Raw genomic sequence first — 17,624 nt, 5'->3', positions numbered from 1 at the left:
GGCCGAGAGCCACCAAGGTGTGTGCAGGTAACAACTCCAAGTAGTCCCAATCCACCTGGATGCCCCAAGCTGGGGGGAGGCTGTCACAGACCACTTGTTGAGAAGAACCTGTGAAGATTGGTTTCGAAATGAATCCCAATTCATGCTATCGCTAGCCTTCCTGTGCTTGTTTCATTTCTTATGATCGATGTTTTGGGCAAGAACGATCTCATTTGGAATGCCAACGCCACTTTGGGGATGGAGTGGACAGGATCACCAGTGGCAGCTCTTTTTGGTTCTTCTCTCCTATGAACCACCAATTTGTGAAGAACATGGCTTGGCCTTCAGTCCTTTTTCAATATGGTCTCCAGACGGCTTCGTCCATTCTCCCAGTTGTTGTCATGGTTGTCGGGGAGTTGCTGTGGCTCCCGTCTGCTTCCACACCATCAGCCTGACTGGTGAGACTGGGATTGATCAAGTTGTTTCCTGCTGTGGCACTCGGGCAAGAGGGCAGCATCCGAGTTGGCGAGCGCTCTCCCCCTGCCACCATGGAGAACTGGTACGACCCAGAGGATGCACCATAGTACAAGTGGTAGGGGGAGGGATTGGTCTGGAAAGGTCCACTCTGGTTTTGGGTGGAGCTGGGGTACGGTGGGGGAAGGTAGGTGTGGTGGAACCTAGTGGCTGTTGGCATGCTGGTCATACTGAGGCCACCGATTCCTGTAGCGGATGGTGTTGCTGTGTAAGGGAAGGCCGCAGGCATGGCGCCAGGGTAATGCATTCTTGGGTCTGGAAACCGGCTCTCGGTCAGGCCTGGTAGAGCAGAGAAGGACCGATCAAACTGCCGTGGGTCAGAGAAGGGGCTGAGTTCAGAGGTACCTAATTTTGGAAAGAGAGAAGAGGAGAGAGAAGAGGAGAAGCTGTTATTTTGGATTTCTTTTGCAGCAAATTGCTCTAATAAAGCAGTCAACCTGGCCATCTCAGCAAATTCTATTATCTTCCCATCCATTGTGGGTAAGCTTGAACTTTTCCACAAATCTTGATCCTTTTTAATTTGATGGGAGACACTTGGGAAGCTTTATATGGTAACACGGGGACCTGAAGACTTGGAGAGACTTAAATCTTCTGTTTTCTCCCTTAAGATCCCACTCCTTGTCTCAAAAGGGGGGGGGGAGTAATTTGATCACCAAGAGAAGAGAAGTTGGGATTGTGAGGGGTTTAATTTTCAGCAATGTTCAAAGCATTCATGATGCTCCTTCGATTCCTCCAGTGCCAACAATGACCTCCATATTTTTACCCAACCCACTTCGAAGATGTTTCGGGGGCTGCAAAATGGTGCTGGGATCTGTGAACTGCAGATTATGGACTCAGATTTCAGAGGACAAAGTGATTCCGTGTTTGTTAGAATGGCTTCCAGAGACAGTTTGCTCTCAATTGTTTGATGTTGGGCTGATCTTCGGTGGTTTGATCAGGTATGGATTTGGGGGATGGTCAGAGCTGTGTTGGCAGCCCCCTTTTGTGAGCAGACAGAGTAAATATTTTGAAAAGCAAGCAGAGATTGAGATGGGCATCACTCAACAAATCACTACAAATAAAAATTCTGGCTTGGCCTGCCTGCTGGTCAAACCCACCCATAACTGTGGGGTGGAGGATTTGCTGCAATAGGTTAACTTCTCCCCTAGATTTCTGCCAGTCCAGTATAAACCAGAAACCTGACTGTTTAGCTATTCTCCAGGGCTGCGTAGCACACAGACAACACAGCAGTGAATCCTAAAGCTCACCAGCCCATCTGCTTTGGCACACACAAAGGGGGAGACATGGAGGAAGTCTGCAGACCCCGCCAGGTCTGGGTGGTCTGTTTGTACTGAGGAAAGCTTGAGGGATGGAGCTGATAAACACACAATTGAAAGCGTGCTTGCTGTGGGTCATGTTATTTCTAGGGTAGGGTTTTTTTTTGACTCAGAGAAACTGCGAAAGGAAAAATGAATGAGGAAAACGAAGCCTCTTTCTTCTGGACAATGCTGTTTCCTTGGCAAGAGAGGAGAAACAGCTTGACTAATTTTGGCATTTCCTCCCAAACCTCCAGGAGTGCCGGAGGTGCTGGCATCTGTAGGACGGGTGGGTCAAAACTAGCAAGATGGTGGAAGGAGCATCATCTAAAAAAAACCAACAACCCAGCAGGTTTAACCCTCTCTGTGGACGCCACTGTGTTTTACCTACTTTAGCTGAGAAGATGGTGAGATCAAGGCATCCTGTTTAATTTCAATTACAGCTAATCCTCAACTTAAAGTTGGAGCCAGCATTTCCAGTGCTAAGCAATGTGGCTGTTAAGTGAATCACATCTGTTTTCATGACCTTTTTTTGTCACGGTTGTTAAGCGAATTATTGCAACTGTTAAGTGAGTCATATTGCTGTTATTAACCAAATCCAGATTCCCCCATTGACTTTGCTTATTGAAGCCAATTCGGAAGTTGGCAACTAATGATCACGTGATCCCAGGATGCGGCAGCCACACTAAATGCATGCCGGTTGCCAAACGCCTGAAGTCTGATCATTTGACCATGGATACGCTGTAGTAACAGTTGCAGTTGCAAGGACCAGCTGTAAGTCACTTTTTTTTTCAGTGCCCTTCTAATTTTGAACAGTCACTAAACAAATGGTTGTAAGTCAAGGACCAGTGGTGGGATCCAGCCGGTTTGCACCACTTTGGCAGAACCGGTAGCTAATTTTTTTGTTGCCCAGGCCCAGAATAGACTTCCGGAAGTGTCATCTACACAGAGAACCGGTTGTTCGCCTATCTGAATCCCACCACTGTCAAGGACTACTTGTAATAGTGGATCCCAAAGCATCCCATAATGGATCCCAAATGTATTTTTAAAATATGTTTGTGGATGGGGATAACTGCTAAGCTTGTAAGCCGCCCTGAGTCTTCGGAGAAGGGCGGGATATAAATTGAATTAAAATAAAAAAAATAAAAAAATAATGGGTAGCTGGTTCCTCCAAATTTATCCAGGTAAATTCTGAAAATCCTTTCCACTTAGGCTGAAGGGTTAATCCCTCAAAGGAACTGCAAAATGCAACTGACCCTAGTTTCTTCTCCCCTTGATTTTGCTTCTTCTCTCATTCTATGACGCTCTCCACCATTGACATTGCAATTTTCCAAATCAGTCCAAGATCTGGACTTGTTTTATAAATTGTACTGGGAGTTTCAACACTGTTCATCAATTTACGTCATTAATCCCAGCCACTTCCAGCTAGATATTAAAGACAACAGACCAATTCGCTGGCTAGATACAAGGAATTTTCCAATATTTCCATGTAAAGGAAATATCTTAAGTAAGCTAGGAAATAAATAATCCAGATCCAAGATGTTTTGTTTTGCTTTGTCTGCAATTAGAGATGCTTGGAATGAAATTAAAGGTTTTCTACGCGTTCTATCATTCTACTAAAGACTCTTTCTTAAACCTTAACCCATTTTTCCCCCTTTCTTCTTTCACTTCCATGGTAGGCAGAAAATGAGATTTAACCAATTATTTGGAGACATTTGGAAATCCAGCTATGGATCTGAAGAAAATTACTTCTTGTTTGGCCCTTGGGTCTTTTAAAACTATTTTTTAAAGCAAAAAAGAAAAAAAAAAGAAAAAAAGGATCTCAAATGGATGCTTGGGAAGAAACTCTTAATTTGTTGCGCCCAACACGTTCCAACAATTATTTTCCTCAGAGGCAAAAAAGCATCGCTTCTTATCTCAGGCACACGGGCAACCCTTCACCTGGATCCAAGCCGACGGTATAATTTTTGTTTTCCATATACCCTGAAAACATTCCTTTCCTGGAGCAGCAATTTCAGACTGAAAGTTTTCTAGCTAAGGTGCCCACTTTGGCTTTCCTAGCTGTGACCAAGTCTCTCTCTTGGGATCCTCTGTCTTGCTCCAGCGCAGAGGCTGCCTGAGAATTTGCCCTGATTCGCTCACATTCTCGCTGGATCGTGCCAGCATCTTCTAGGTGACGCTGGCTGGGAGAACTTCGGAAGATGAATATCTTGAAATAAACGGCAGGCAGGCGCCATGCACTACTCAGCCTCTCAAATGGAGTGAAGGGGAGGGCTTACCTGCCTTCATTATGTTTCACGTGGCCATAAATAATATTCCATAAAGAGCAAATTCAAACGAAAAGCTCAGTGCTTAGGGCACATTTCCCCTTTTCTCGTCCTCCCTAACGCATTCCCAAAAAGTTTCTGCAGAGGCCAGATTTTACGGGTTGGAGCTTGCCAGGCTTGGCAAAGGGCTGCCCATTGAGAATATAAAAGCAACAGTCGAAATGCGCTAATTACTAGCAGCTTGCAAAGCATAACAAAACAATGAGAGGCGAGTTATGCCAAATGCCAAATGTACACCTCTCTCCTCTATAGTTTGTTTTTTTTTTTTTAAAAAAAAAAGGGAAATGGGGCTCCAAGCAGCTCTCTTTCTTAGAATTGCCAAAGTTCTTAATTCTTTATTCTTTTTCAAGGTGAGCCGTTTACAAATTAGAGCGTAGCCTTATTTCACTGCTTGTGAAAATTTTCCACACAGTCCCCTAGTTCTCAAATTTGTTATCTTTGCAGGTCTGTAAAGCAAAGGAAAGCTGAAGTAAGATTGTAAAATCACCATGTTTCACACACAAGTACTCCACTGAATGACCAGGTTGCTGGTCCCTAAACACTAAACCTGTATCACTGTTGTTGAACTAGCCACACAACAAACTGGGTTCATACAAATGTTGACTTTGGCAGCTTCTATGGTGGCTGCTATGATTTGCTTTATAATGCCTTGGTAGGACCACACTTGGAATACTGCATCCAGTTTTGGTCACCATGATGTAAAAAAGATGTTGAGACTCTAGAAAGAGTGCAGAGAAGAGCAGCAAATATGATTAGGGGACTGGAGGCTAAAAGAACAGTTGCTGAAATTGGGTATGTTTAGTTTAGTGAAGAGAAGAGAAAAGAACAGAAGGACGAGGGGGGACATGATAGCAGTCTTCCAATATTTGAGGGGCTACCACAAAGAATAGGGGGGTCAAGCTATTCTCCAAAGCACCTGAAGACAGGACAAGAAGCAACGGATGGAAACTCATCAAGGAGAGAAGCAACCTAGCACTAAGAAGAAATTTCCTAACAGTGTGAACAATTAAACAATGGAACAACTTGCCTCCAGAAGTTGTGGGTGCTCCATCAATGGAGGCTTTCAAGAAGAGATTGGACAACCATCTGTCCGAAATGGTATGGCGTCTCTTGCTTGAACAAGGGGTTGCACTAGAAGACCTCCAAGGTCCCTTCCAATTCTGTTATTTATTATTTTGAACTAGATCCTCCAGGCTGCAAAAAAGTGCTTCTGATTCTATTACGCCATTGCAGATTCCATCTTGACTATTTCGATACCCTGCTGTGGATGCTGCTGGGCTATGCATAATACAGCAGGCAGTCCAAGCCAGGCCATTACACTAAGTCATACAAGGAGTAGTCCTTGACTTATGACCATAACTGAGCCTGGTATTCTAGTCATAAGTTGAGTCACCACGTGACTGGCCTCGATTTTATAGTGGCTTTTACAACAGTCGCTAAGTGAGTCATCTTGGCTTGAAAAGCTTTCAAGCTCCCACAGTCTTCAGCGGAATCGTAGTCTCATTTCTCCATCTAACCCACTTGAAAGTAACACCTTCCCCCACCCACCCCTTACTCTAAAGGCAAGTTGAAACGCAGAGGCTCGTAGCTGCCAAAGTTTCATGCTTGACACATGGTAGTTAGATATTTTGGAATTCAACTCCTCATTGACCACAGGGATGGTAGGAGTTGCCAGATAAGGAAGCCCAAAATATCTAAAAGTCAGCAGGCATTCTACCTTTGCATAGACAGGAGACAGTAAGATGGAACCAGGGTTTACCTTGGCATGTCTATCGCACCCAGAGCCTTAGGGAGCTGTATTAGCCTGCCTCAGATCTATTCTCTTTGTTCTGTTTATAAAAAATCACATAATTCAGGACTCAGAGGGGCTACGTTGCAAAGAATGACCAGAGATATATGCCATGTTTTAAATGCTTATCCAAAATGTTTTTAAAATCTGAACAAGGAGCTAAACGCATCGATTTTATGATTTATTTATTTATTTATTTGCCAAAAGCAGAACATTGTCCTGTGAGTTTTCTATTCATTTTTGGCGGTGTCTTTGACAACTACATGGTTGCAGAAAACCTAGGTTTGTTTTTTTGGCAAAGGTTTTGAGAAGGGGTTTACCATTACCTCCTTCCTAGGTCTCAGAGACAAGGATTGGCTCAAGGTCACCCAACTGGCGTTGTGCCTAAGGTGGAACTAGAACTCACAGTCGCCCAGTGTCTCTAGCCTGATGCCTTAACTACTTCTCTAAATTGGCTCTGCATCCATCATAGGAGCCCTGGTGGCGCAGTGGTTAGAATGGACTATTGCAGGCTTAACTCTGCCCACAACCAGGAGTTCAGTCCTGACCAGCTCAAGTTTGATTCAGCTTTCCGTTCTTCCAAGGTCAGTAAAATGAGGACTCAGATTGTTGGGGGCAATATGCTGACACTGTAAACTGCCCAGAGAGGGCTGTAAAGCACGATGGTTTGGTTTGGTTTCATTTTTAAGATGATTTTAATGGAAAGGGGGGGAAGGGAAAGGGAAAAGGAAAAGAAAAGGGAGAGAGGGGAGAGAGAGAGAGAGAGGGGGGTGGTGGTATGCATGCTGTAAAAAGAGTGCTGGCTACCAGCATCCCTTTTCTTTCCAAGAATGCAACGGAGCCCAAAATCTTTTACAAATGGAAAAATTTGCTTGGTTTTGCCATATCTGCCAACATTTCAGAATTAGAAATGAGGGTCACGAATATTGTCATATGCTTTGTCCGGCACGACACACACATGCTTTTGTTCCTCTTTCCCCAGCTCCTTCACAGGCAGACCCCCCCACCCATATATGTAAAAAAAAAGTATTTGAATCCACATTTGTGACCACCCCCTTGATTTTGTTGACATTCCTGTCCTCCTTCCCCCTACAGATAACTCTGTCCTAAAAGAAATGGTCTTATAGGTCCCACCGAGAAGACAGCTAAATATGGTTTGTTTATATTTATTTCATTATGTTTATAATAGGGGCGAGAACCCTTTATAGCCCAATTCTCGGGAAGGCTGCCATTCAGATTCTGATAATTCAAGCGGATAAACTTAAATTCCTGCCCCCACAAAAAGAGTATGGGCTATTGTTCCATACACCTTTCTCTATATGGATTTCAACTCCCAGAATTCCTCAGCCAGTTATTCATGGCTGGCTGGGGAATTCTGGGAGTTGAAGTCCACAAGTCTTAAAGTGGTCAACTTTGGAGAGTCCTCCTCAGAAGCAAACGAGACCAATAGAGTGCACCTCTTCAAGGCTGTTTGCCGGGAATAAGCAGGGACATGGGTTGGTGGTTTTTTTAAAAAAAAAAAATAGTCATCCCAATGCATGCTTGTTCAGAAATGAGCCCTTAGATTCAGCATGGCATATTTCAAGCAAGACACTTACTAGCACTCGTTTAGTGACTGAAGTTTGAATGATTCTGGAAAAACCTATGACTTATGACCTGTTCTCACGCTTACAACCGATGCAGCATTCCCACAGCCACATGGTCAGAATTTGGGCAGTTGGCAACCAGCCTGTATTTAGTGTCCTGGGGTGTGTGTGTGTGTGTGTGTGTGTGTGTGTGACAGGATTGGTCTTTGCACCTTTCCTCGCTGGCTGCTGATAAGCAAAGCCTTGGTGGAGCAGTGGGCTAATGCCTCCTTAAGTAACACCAGCTGCCTGCAATTAGTGCAGGTTCGAGTCCCACCAGGCTCAAGGTTGACTCAGCCTTCCATCCTTCCAAGGTAGGTAAAATGAGGACCCAGATTGTTGGGGGCAATAAGCTGACTTTGTAATAATGCCGCTTGGGGGTGTGTGTGAAAGCCCTAACAAGCAGGCATATACATAGAATGAAGGCTACTGCTAAGCTTGTAAGCTGCCCTGAGTCTTCGGAGAAGGGCGGGATATAAATGTAATAAAAATAAAATAAAAATAAATAAATAAAGTCAATGGGAGAAGCCAGATTTGCTTAACAAGCATGTGATTCACTTCATGACCACAGCAAAAAAAAAAAAAGGTTGTAAAATTGGGCATGTCCCACTTAACAACTGGCTCACTTAGTGATGAAAGTCCTGGTCTCAATTGTGGTTGTAAGTCAAGGACTACCTGTAGAAGATTTTAGTTTTCTCTACAGCAGGCATGTCAAACTCGCGACGTCACATGACGTCGCGTGACGTATCGGAGCTTTTTCTCCATTGCCGGCAATGGGGTGGGCACGGTTTCGTCGCGACGTGTCCGTCCTGTGGGCCGGCAGTTTGACACCCCTGCTCTACAGGGAATATCAGTATGAAAGGATTATGACCGACTGTAGGGAGCGGTGCTCATCTACGTTTCAAGGCCACTGAGCCATGTCTCCGAAGTCATTTCCCCGGCCACATGGCCAGCAGGACATCACGGAGTGCTGTTACCTTCCCACCAAAGTGGTACCCATTTATTTACTCGCATTTGCAAGCCCTTCAACTGCTAGGATGGCAGGAGCTGGGCCGAGGGCGGGAGCGCACCCCATCCCACGGGACTGTCGACCCGTATATGTATAAAGGGGGTCGACTAGCCCTGCATCTTAACTGCTGAGCCATCACACCACTACATATGTCCTTTGTGTCTGAGGTTATACCAGATATATATGTTATAAACTCCTCTCTCCCTCTCCCTCTCCCTCTCCCTCCCTCTTTCTCTCTCCCTCCCCAGTTCCCTCTCTCCTTCTTTCTATAGAATGTTTGGAGAAATTACCATTGGCACAGCACAGTCCTATCAAGTGTCTTTCTGGATGCGTTCCACTGAATGCCGTGGGGTTTACTCCTAGGTAAGAGATTAGTAGAGTTCCCTCCCTCCTTAAACGTAATTAAACAGCAAAGCAGAATCTGATCTCCCTGACTGTGTCTGCAACTTCTTTAGAAAGACAAACAAAAAAGAAAGAAAGAAAAAGAAAGCCTTCACATCTCCTCATCATCTGACCATGGGCTAATAATACATAAACAAGATATTATCAGGAAGAAAACATAATTTGTTCCTCGTGTTGCGTGCATCGGGACTTTAAAAAAAAGGAAAAAAAAACAACAACAACGGCTCAGCTCATTCATAAAGGTTTTGGCCGATGCTCAACCAAGCGAAAGGAGAGCATAGGCAATCCTCTGTTGTAATTGCGATTGGCAAAGGTTCTTAATTTACCCTAACAGGTTGCCGTTGCCTTGATTGGCTACAAAACGATGCTGCAATGCTCCCAGCCACCCTGGGAAGATAACGATTCCATTGATTAAAATTAAAATGGGCATCAAATCAGCAAATCCAGACAAAGCCCACGGAAGGGAAACGAGCAAAGGGAAAACAAGCAAGCAAAATCTAGCAAGAACAGCTTGAAGTTGTTCCATCTACGTTGACAGAATCCAGATGTTTGGGACTAGAGATTTTACTAGGGGGATTGCCCTTTGAAAAAAACAACGAAGTGGAAATCCTGGGAAACTGGTGAGCATTGGTTATCCACCAAGTCAAGGGAGTCCTTGACTTACAACAGTTCAGTTAATGATGGTTCGAAGTTACAACAGCAGTGAAAAAAGTGATTTATGATCGTTTTTCACACTTACGACCATTGCAGCATCCCCATGGTCACGTGATTTACATTTGGATAACAGAATAACAGAGTTGAAAAGGAGCTTGGAGGTCTTCTAGTCCAGGGCTTTTCAACCAGTGGTACGGGTACCACCTGAGGTACATTGGCACCTGGCAGGTGGTATGCGACCATCCTAGAAAAGTGGTAGCGGGGGAGGGGAATGAGCTGAACCGGTGGCAGCACCGCCCAAGCCTGAGCGAGAGACAGCTGGAGCTGCAGGGCTGTCAGGGCTCAGCGGAAGTGCCAGGATTAGCGCCAGGATCCAGCTGGAACTTGGCGCTGATCCTGGCACTTCTGCTGAGCCCAGAAGAAGTGCCGATCAGCTGGAATGTTGCAGCATCTCCAGGGTCTTGTGATTTACATTCAGATGCTTGGCAACTGATTCATATTTATGACGGTCACAGTGTCCCAGGGTCATGTGAAGTGACCAAAACCTGCTACAACCACCCAGCAGACAGGGGGGAAATAAAAACTAGTCCACCCCCCTGCTCAGGCAGGAAACCCTATACCATTTCGGACAAATGGCTGTCCAGTCTCTTCTTAAAAACTTCCAGTGTTGGAGTCACTGTGTGCCTAACTTAACAACTGCAGTGATTCACATGAAGAAACCGTGCCCACCCCATTGCTGGCAATGGGGGAAAAGCTCCGATATGTCGTGCAATGTCATTTGACGTCGCGAGTTTGACATGTCTGCACTAAGGCAAGAAAAGTTGTAAAATGGAGCAAAACTCAAATTTCTCACTTAGCAACATAAATGTTGGGCTCAATTGTAGTCGTAAGTTTAGAACTACCTGTACTGTGGTCATTTCCATTCTGGTGACTTAAAGACATCTTCTAGAGTTATCCATCTGTTGTTATTTAAGAATAACAGGAATGACGACAAATATCATTTCAACAATGGTTGGGTGATGTTATGAAGATGTTTTAAGACAAGTCATTAATGGGGAAAGATGCATTTCTTTCCCTCTCTGGACTATAATTATGGCAGGAGGAGTCCATTCTATACTGAAATGGGCTTTGGGTTAGCAGAGCTTTACTATGGTACAGGTAGTCCTCGACTTACGACCACAATTGAACCCAAAATTTCTGTTGCTAAGCGAGACAGTTGTTAAGTGACTTTTGCCCTGCTTTAGGACCTTTCTTGCCCCAGTTGTTAAGTGAATCACTGCAGGTCTTAAGTTAGTAACGCAGCTGTTAAGTCAATCTGGCTTCCCCATTGACTTGGCTTATCAGAAGTTCGCCAAACTTGATCACATGACTCTGGGACACTGCGACCATCATAATAATGAGCCAGTTGCTAAGCATCCGAATTGTGACCACGGAGATTCTGCAAGAGCCATAAGTGTGGGGGAAAAACCAGTCATAAGTCACTTTTTTCAGTGCCGTCGTATCTTCGAATGATCGCTACGTGAATGGCTGTAAGTCAAGGACTACCTTTATGGAAGTCATAAGAAGGACCCACCTCTTTCAGGCACGAAGTTATTCCAGACTTTGAAAGGGAGACTAGAGTGACTTTGACCAAAAGTGGGCAAAGCTGGAAGTCTGTACAGGGCAGAACTACAAAAAGCTGGGTTTTATTTTCATTTGCCTATAACCTACAGCAGTGGTCTTCAAACTTGGCCCTTTTATGACTCGTGGACTTCAACTCCCAGAATTCCTCAGCCAGCATGCCTGGCTGAGGAATTCTGGGAATTGAAGTCCACGAGTCATAAAAGGGCCAAGTTTGAAGACCCCTGACCTACAGTTTATATATTTCCTCGGCATTCTAATAGCTTTCCTCTATTGTTACATCAAAAAAAGGAGAGTTTGACAGAAACTAAACTTTTCCAGCACATGATAGACTGGACTCCAATTTGGGGTAGAGTTACATGTGAGTTGAATCTCATCTGTTTTCAAGCCAACGATTTAGTATGGAACAACGATCAGACCAAACTATGGGACTGATTTGATTTTGTAAATCCATTTTCAAATCAATTTCCCGCATGAGCCCAAACCCCTTCCAAGTACTCTGACTGACTCAAACACGTCTGACAGTGTGATTTGCTCTGAATTGTTGGTCCAGACTGAAAAGCTGGTTTGATCCAGAGAGTTGAATGGATGGCTTTAGAGGGTAGAATCTCCAAATCAAATCTTTTCATAGCTATCCTTTCCAGTTCATTGTTCTTTGTCTCTCTGTGGACAACCAGATGCCTCTGAGAAGACCAATACAAGGCAGGAAAGAAGCAACCCATTTCAGGGATGATATCCAGATTGACATGGTCCATTTCAGATGGTGCCTTGAATCTTAAAAACATATGAAGAACAGTTGCAGGAACTGGGTCTGTCTAGTTTAATGAAAAAAGGACTAGGGGTGACATGATAGCAGAGTTCCAATATTTGAGGGGTTTCTACAAAGAACAGGGGGCCAACCTATTCTCCAAACCACCAGAAGGCAGAACAAGAAACAGTGGCTGGAAACTAATCAAGGAGAGAAGCAACCCAGAACTAAGTAGAAATTTCCTGACAGTGAGAACAATCAACCAGTAGAACAACCAGTTGTGTGTGTTCCAACACTGGAGGCTTTTAAGAAGGGACTGGACAATCGTTTGTCTAAAGTGGTATAGGGTTTCCTGTTTGAGCAGGGGGTTGGCGTAGAAGACCTCCAAGATCCCTTCCAACTCTATTATTTTGTTATGATCTGTTGCCTGATGCCACTTTTTCACTCTTCATGGTGGCCCTTGCTGAAGGGTAAAATCTCTTTGCAGCTACTATTTTTCCGGTTTTTCATTCCATCTGCAGCTGGAGATGACCATTTCTCTTCCATCCTGCCCCATCCTCCTAACCCAACCTAAACCATGAGCAAAATCTACCAGTTCAATCATAACAGGTTTTTTTTTTTAAAAAAAAAAGCCACAGACGTTTATTGCTTCCTTCTGAAAAATTTACTATGGCCCGATTTATATTTTTGGATTTTGCGCATTCCTGTATTTCTTTCTTGGCAATTTGGAGGGCAAGTATTTGGCTTGTCTTGCTGCCAATCAAAATATTTGAAGGAAATGTTTATTTTCTTCTGGAAATCGCACCAGCTGCTGCTTTAACTGAATACACTCATTTAGAAGTAAGAATTTAGCCATTGTGAGAGCAAGTATGGCACCCGCTGCGTTTTTGACCCAATCTATCAACGGAAATGGCAACACTTTGGATCAGGGAGCTGGGAAGTGAGGAATGCGTGTTGAACAGAGGTCACTGCCCTGGCTACTATCATGTCAATGCTTTGGGGGCTGCCCATTCTCAGCAGCACCAAGCAGGAATTCTGCATTGCACTACTTTCCAAACTGCTTCGTCCTTTTTAAATAAAAGGTTGCCATTATTTTATTTCACAAAAGCACAAGCAACCCTATGCTGGTTTGGATCATGGCCTATCTAGTCTAGCAGTCTGTTCTCACTGTGGCCAACTGACTGGTCAAGGAGGCATGCTAGTCTCCCCACTGATGGTCATCAAAGCTAACAGCCTTTTTCTTTGGAGAAAATGTAGTTCTTATGTTGACCACATTTTGGGCTGGTGAGAAGACCTGGAAATTGGCACCAGAGTTTCCCATTCACAAAATACAGTTGTTGTCACAGTGGATGAGGCCAGTTTCAAAACATTTATATTATCAAAAGATAAGCAGGTGAGGTTACTCCCCACCAACTGTAGAGATGGTCTACCAACCCGTGAGTTCCCATGATGGTGCTTCCAAAAGAATTATGGGAATTGTTAAACCGGCTATGCTACAGGGTCCTTGGTATTCTCTGAACTTGGTTGTTTCCTTGCAGAGATTTCATAACCCAAACTAGGTAGCTTCATCAGTGCACTGGTGATGTTAGTTAGTTTGGTAATGATATGTCTGCAAGAAAACTACCAAGCTCAGAGAGCACCAAGGACTTCATAGTTCAATCCTGAGCACCAAATATTCTCTACTATGGGTATACTATCAGTGCAATTTCCATTATTTATTATATATTATAGGTTCTCAGTAAGTTTTATTATTGGCGTTCAATATCTTCAAATATACACATTTGGGCAATGCACAATTGGCCACCTGGAAATACCATAGCAGAGAGGCTATCTGGGCCATGGACCTCCATGCTTTGCAGTTCTAGAGCAACAGCCAAGATGCATAACTGGATTGCACACATGAGCAATCAGAAGCAACCCCACTGGCATCAAGGAACACAGACAATATTTTAGCAGCCCCCTTTAGTTCCAAGAGGGAAATTACCTATGTTCCTTATAAGCTCCCCTCGTTCCTTTCTCAGATAGAAATATTTGTGCAAAACCCCCAAAACATTCATCCATGAGACAATGAGGCAGATCAGAGCCAGCCATTCATACATTCCTAAAATTGCTGTCTGCTTTTCTGGACTAAGTTACACTGACTGACAGATAAACAGGAGAGAGATTTAACACCCGTACATAAATGTTTATGCTGACTTCCCCTCTTCTTTTCCTTCTGTTTTTTCCCCCTCCCAAAGCCCTTGTGTTCTCTGTTTTCTATAACCTTCCTCCAGGATAAATCTCACTTCCCCCCCCCAGATGCAATCTTCAATTGATTAAACACAATCATTTAAAAATATTTCACCTGATTAATCAGCTTGTTGTTTAAATAAAGATGGCTTTTAATCAAAGTGTTTACAAAAATTACAGACAACACTTTGTACAGGATAAGACTCTTTCGTCTTTCTCAAGCAGCAAGTCTTTCAAAGCCTTCCCTTTTTCTGCTTCTTTCAATTTTTGTTTTGTGTCTATTATGTTGTCAGCCTGTGGGCAGGGATTAGCTTGATCTTTTAATATCCACGCAGCACTCGGAACATTGTAGAGACTTTGTAAATAATCACAGCAATAATAACACATCTGAAAATAGTCTAAACTTTAGTTAATATTCCAAAATTGTGTTTGATTGCCTGACTCATAAGCTGCCCATTTGAAATAATTAAAATAATGCCTGCTTACTTCAGAACTCCTATTCCCCCCATATGTAAACACATACAGTCATCAAGAATTGTTGTGATCAGGATGGGCATGTATATTTCATTCAAAAAAGAGAGGAAGGGAGAGCAAAAGGGTGGAGGAGGCTTTAGATTTGCATAAATTGGGCATCCACTAATTTACCAGTGATCCAATATCTAAGGGCTGCCACAAAGAAGTGGGGTGTGGAGCTATTCTCCAAAGCACCTGCATAAGAAGCAATGAATGGAAAGTAATCAAGGAGAGAATGAAGCTAGAATTAAGGGGAAATTTCCTGACAGAATAATTGATCAGTGGAACGACTTGCCTCCAGAGTTTGTAGGTGTTCCATCACTGGAGGTTTTTAACGGAGAGATTGGATAGCCATTTGTCTGATATAGTATAGGGCCATGGGGCGAACCTATGGCACACATGCCATAGGTGGCACGCAGAGCCCTCTCTGTGGGCATGCATGCTGTTGCCCCAGTCCTAGGCCTTCAGCTGAGTTTTATAAAACCTTTTTGCTTTAGGCCTCCACCATGTGCAAAAAAAAAGGTTCAATAAATCAATTTCAACTTCTCACGGGGAAAAAAATCATGCAAAGTTGGAATTGATTGAACTTTTTAGTCCCACCCATTCTGCCATTACCACCATAGCCACACCCACCCAATGGGCCACACCCACCCAGCACTCGACGATACATAAGTGGGTTTTGGGTTGCAGTTTGGGCACTCTAAAAGGTTCACCATCACTGGTATAGGATCTCCTGCTTGAGCAGGGGGTTGGACTAGAAAACCTCCAAGGTCTCTGCCAACTTTGTAATTCTGGTACCTACCCAGACCAACCTTTGTAAATCGGCACTAGCATGTAAAATTGAAAGAAAAGTGACTCATCTGATTTCAGCACCTGAAATCAACTGACCTATGCACCTGTAATCAGTTGATGTATGTCCACCTGCCTGCTCAATCTGTTGGCCAGATGTGAAGTCTAGATCCCCACCTGGTGCCGTATTTTTTTGATTTTCTGAGTATTCATGCTCCTGTGACCCTTTTGCAAATGAACAGATCCTGACAACCACAGCATTCAAAATTCCAGATGTGCTTATAGGTCTGAAAGGTGGAGAGGAACTCTTGAAAGGCCAATAGCCCTTCTGGTGTTATGCTTGGAGTGGGATTGCCCTTTAGCCCAGAGGTCTTCAAGCTTGGCAACTTTAAGACTTGTGGACTTCAACTCCAAGGAATTCCCTCAGCCATCCATGCTGGCAAGTCTTAAAGTTGCCAAGTTTGGACACCCCCTACACTAGGCCATCTTTCTTATGCTTTCAGGGAAAGCATGTGATGAAAACAAGGATGCACAGCCATTAAGGGGAAGCTTTGCCAGTTTGCAAGAGGCCAACCAACATTGCATTTTGAAATCTGCTTTACCAGCAGGGCTCCCCAACTGCAGTGAAACTTCCCTTGTGCCTGGAGGGAAGAAGGAAATGGAAGAAGAATCAACAAGAATCAGCACTCTTAGGACAACTTGCACATTTTTCTCAATAACCCAGTGGAGATTTCCAATGAATGGCCCGGCGGTTAAAACCATCAGTCTGTCACTTCTGCTCCCAGGATTGGATGGCAACCCCAACTCCATTAGTGGGAGGGAAGGAAATCTGTTGAACCGAAATACGAAATACGGTGTTAAGGCTAGCTCTGACTTTCTATTTATTTATCTGTGCACTTCCCGTGCTGAGGAATACCCTTGCAAGCTCAGGTTTTCAAGTGTCACGCCTGCTGTAGTTAAACAGCAGAACCCAATGTTGAAGGGGGAAGGAATCTGTCTGAGACAACCTCAAAGATTGCAGAAACACAAAAATACACAAAGTCTTTTTAGAAGGAATAAAAAACGTGACACGTGGAAAATCAAAAATAGCTGGATGAGGCCTCAGGCTATTCATTGGTTGCAGAATGCCATTTGATTTGGGGGAGAAAAGTAAAGTTGAAAATTAACGTAAGACTGGAAAATGGATCTGAATGTTTTAGTCCAAGCAACAGAGCAGCAGAGCAGAGTGGCTAAGGTAGCTGGATTAAGGCTGGAAAGGCCTACATTCAAACCTATCGTCAGCAGAGTCTCAACAGAAAGGTGAGTCAGCTCAACCACCGTTACAAGGTTGTTGTTGTAGGAAAAAACAAATTAGTGCTAGGAGTGCCATTTAAGTGCTTGGAGGAAAGCTAGGATATAAATCTATCAAGCAAAACAAAACAGTTGGACTCTTGGCCTTCTCATTGCCTCTTAAGCTAAATGCTGTCCCTGCCTCTTAGCTTCTTACAATACACGTAGCCCCACTTAGTAACCCTAGTTGGGACCAACAACTCCATTGCTAAGCCAAGTGAACATTAAGCACCCCACTTAGTGGCAGCAGTTCTGGCAGTCCTGGTTGTCATTGTTCAGAGAATCTGCCACGGTTGTAAAACAAGACACTATGCAATTGCAACTTGACACCTCCTGCCAGCTTCCTCACTGACTTTGCTTGTTGGAAACCAGTTGGGAAGGTCACAACTGGCAATCGCGGGCGCAATAGATGATGCAATTACCCTCGATGGTTGCCAAGCACCCGGATCACCATCATGTGATCACAGGGATGCTGTAATGTTTGTAAGTGCGAGGACCAGTCGCTTTTTCCAGTACCAGTGTAACTCTGGATAGTTAAATGCTAAGCGAATGGTTGTTAGGCGAAAACTCCCTGTGTTCTTTTCCCCGCAACAGAAATCTCCTTTAATGCCACCATTTTCTCAGGAACTTTGAGAACTGATTTAAAATTTCTCTCAGTTATGCTTCTGAACCCACTTTGCTGTTGGAGGAGGTGCTTTCTCCTCCGCATCCTAATAGCAACATTCAGTACAGGTAGTCCTCAACTTACAACAGTTCGTTTAGTGACCGTTCAAAGTTACAAC

The 17,624-nt window shown here is 43.9% G+C and overlaps 1 protein-coding gene across 4 annotated transcripts in view; it reads right to left on the bottom strand.

Annotated features, from left to right (window-relative positions):
- Positions 1-334: 334 nt before the first annotated feature.
- RUNX3 (RUNX family transcription factor 3) overlaps positions 335-17,624 on the bottom strand; it is a gene marked incomplete at its 3' end in the record, with an annotated part of 232,507 nt that continues 215,217 nt past the window's right edge. For all 4 annotated transcript variants that reach the window (XM_081335173.1, XM_081335175.1, XM_081335174.1 and 1 more), the window contains one exon: positions 335-858. In XM_081335173.1, coding sequence (XP_081191299.1) covers positions 335-858 — 524 coding nt within the window. The remainder of the gene's footprint in view (positions 859-17,624) is intronic.

This window comes from Vipera berus, assembly GCF_964194415.1.
Source record: "Vipera berus genome assembly, chromosome: 9".
NCBI lineage: Eukaryota > Metazoa > Chordata > Lepidosauria > Squamata > Viperidae > Vipera > Vipera berus.
The sequence above is the reverse complement of the archived record's forward strand: the minus strand, read 5'-3'. Positions and strand labels throughout refer to the sequence as shown.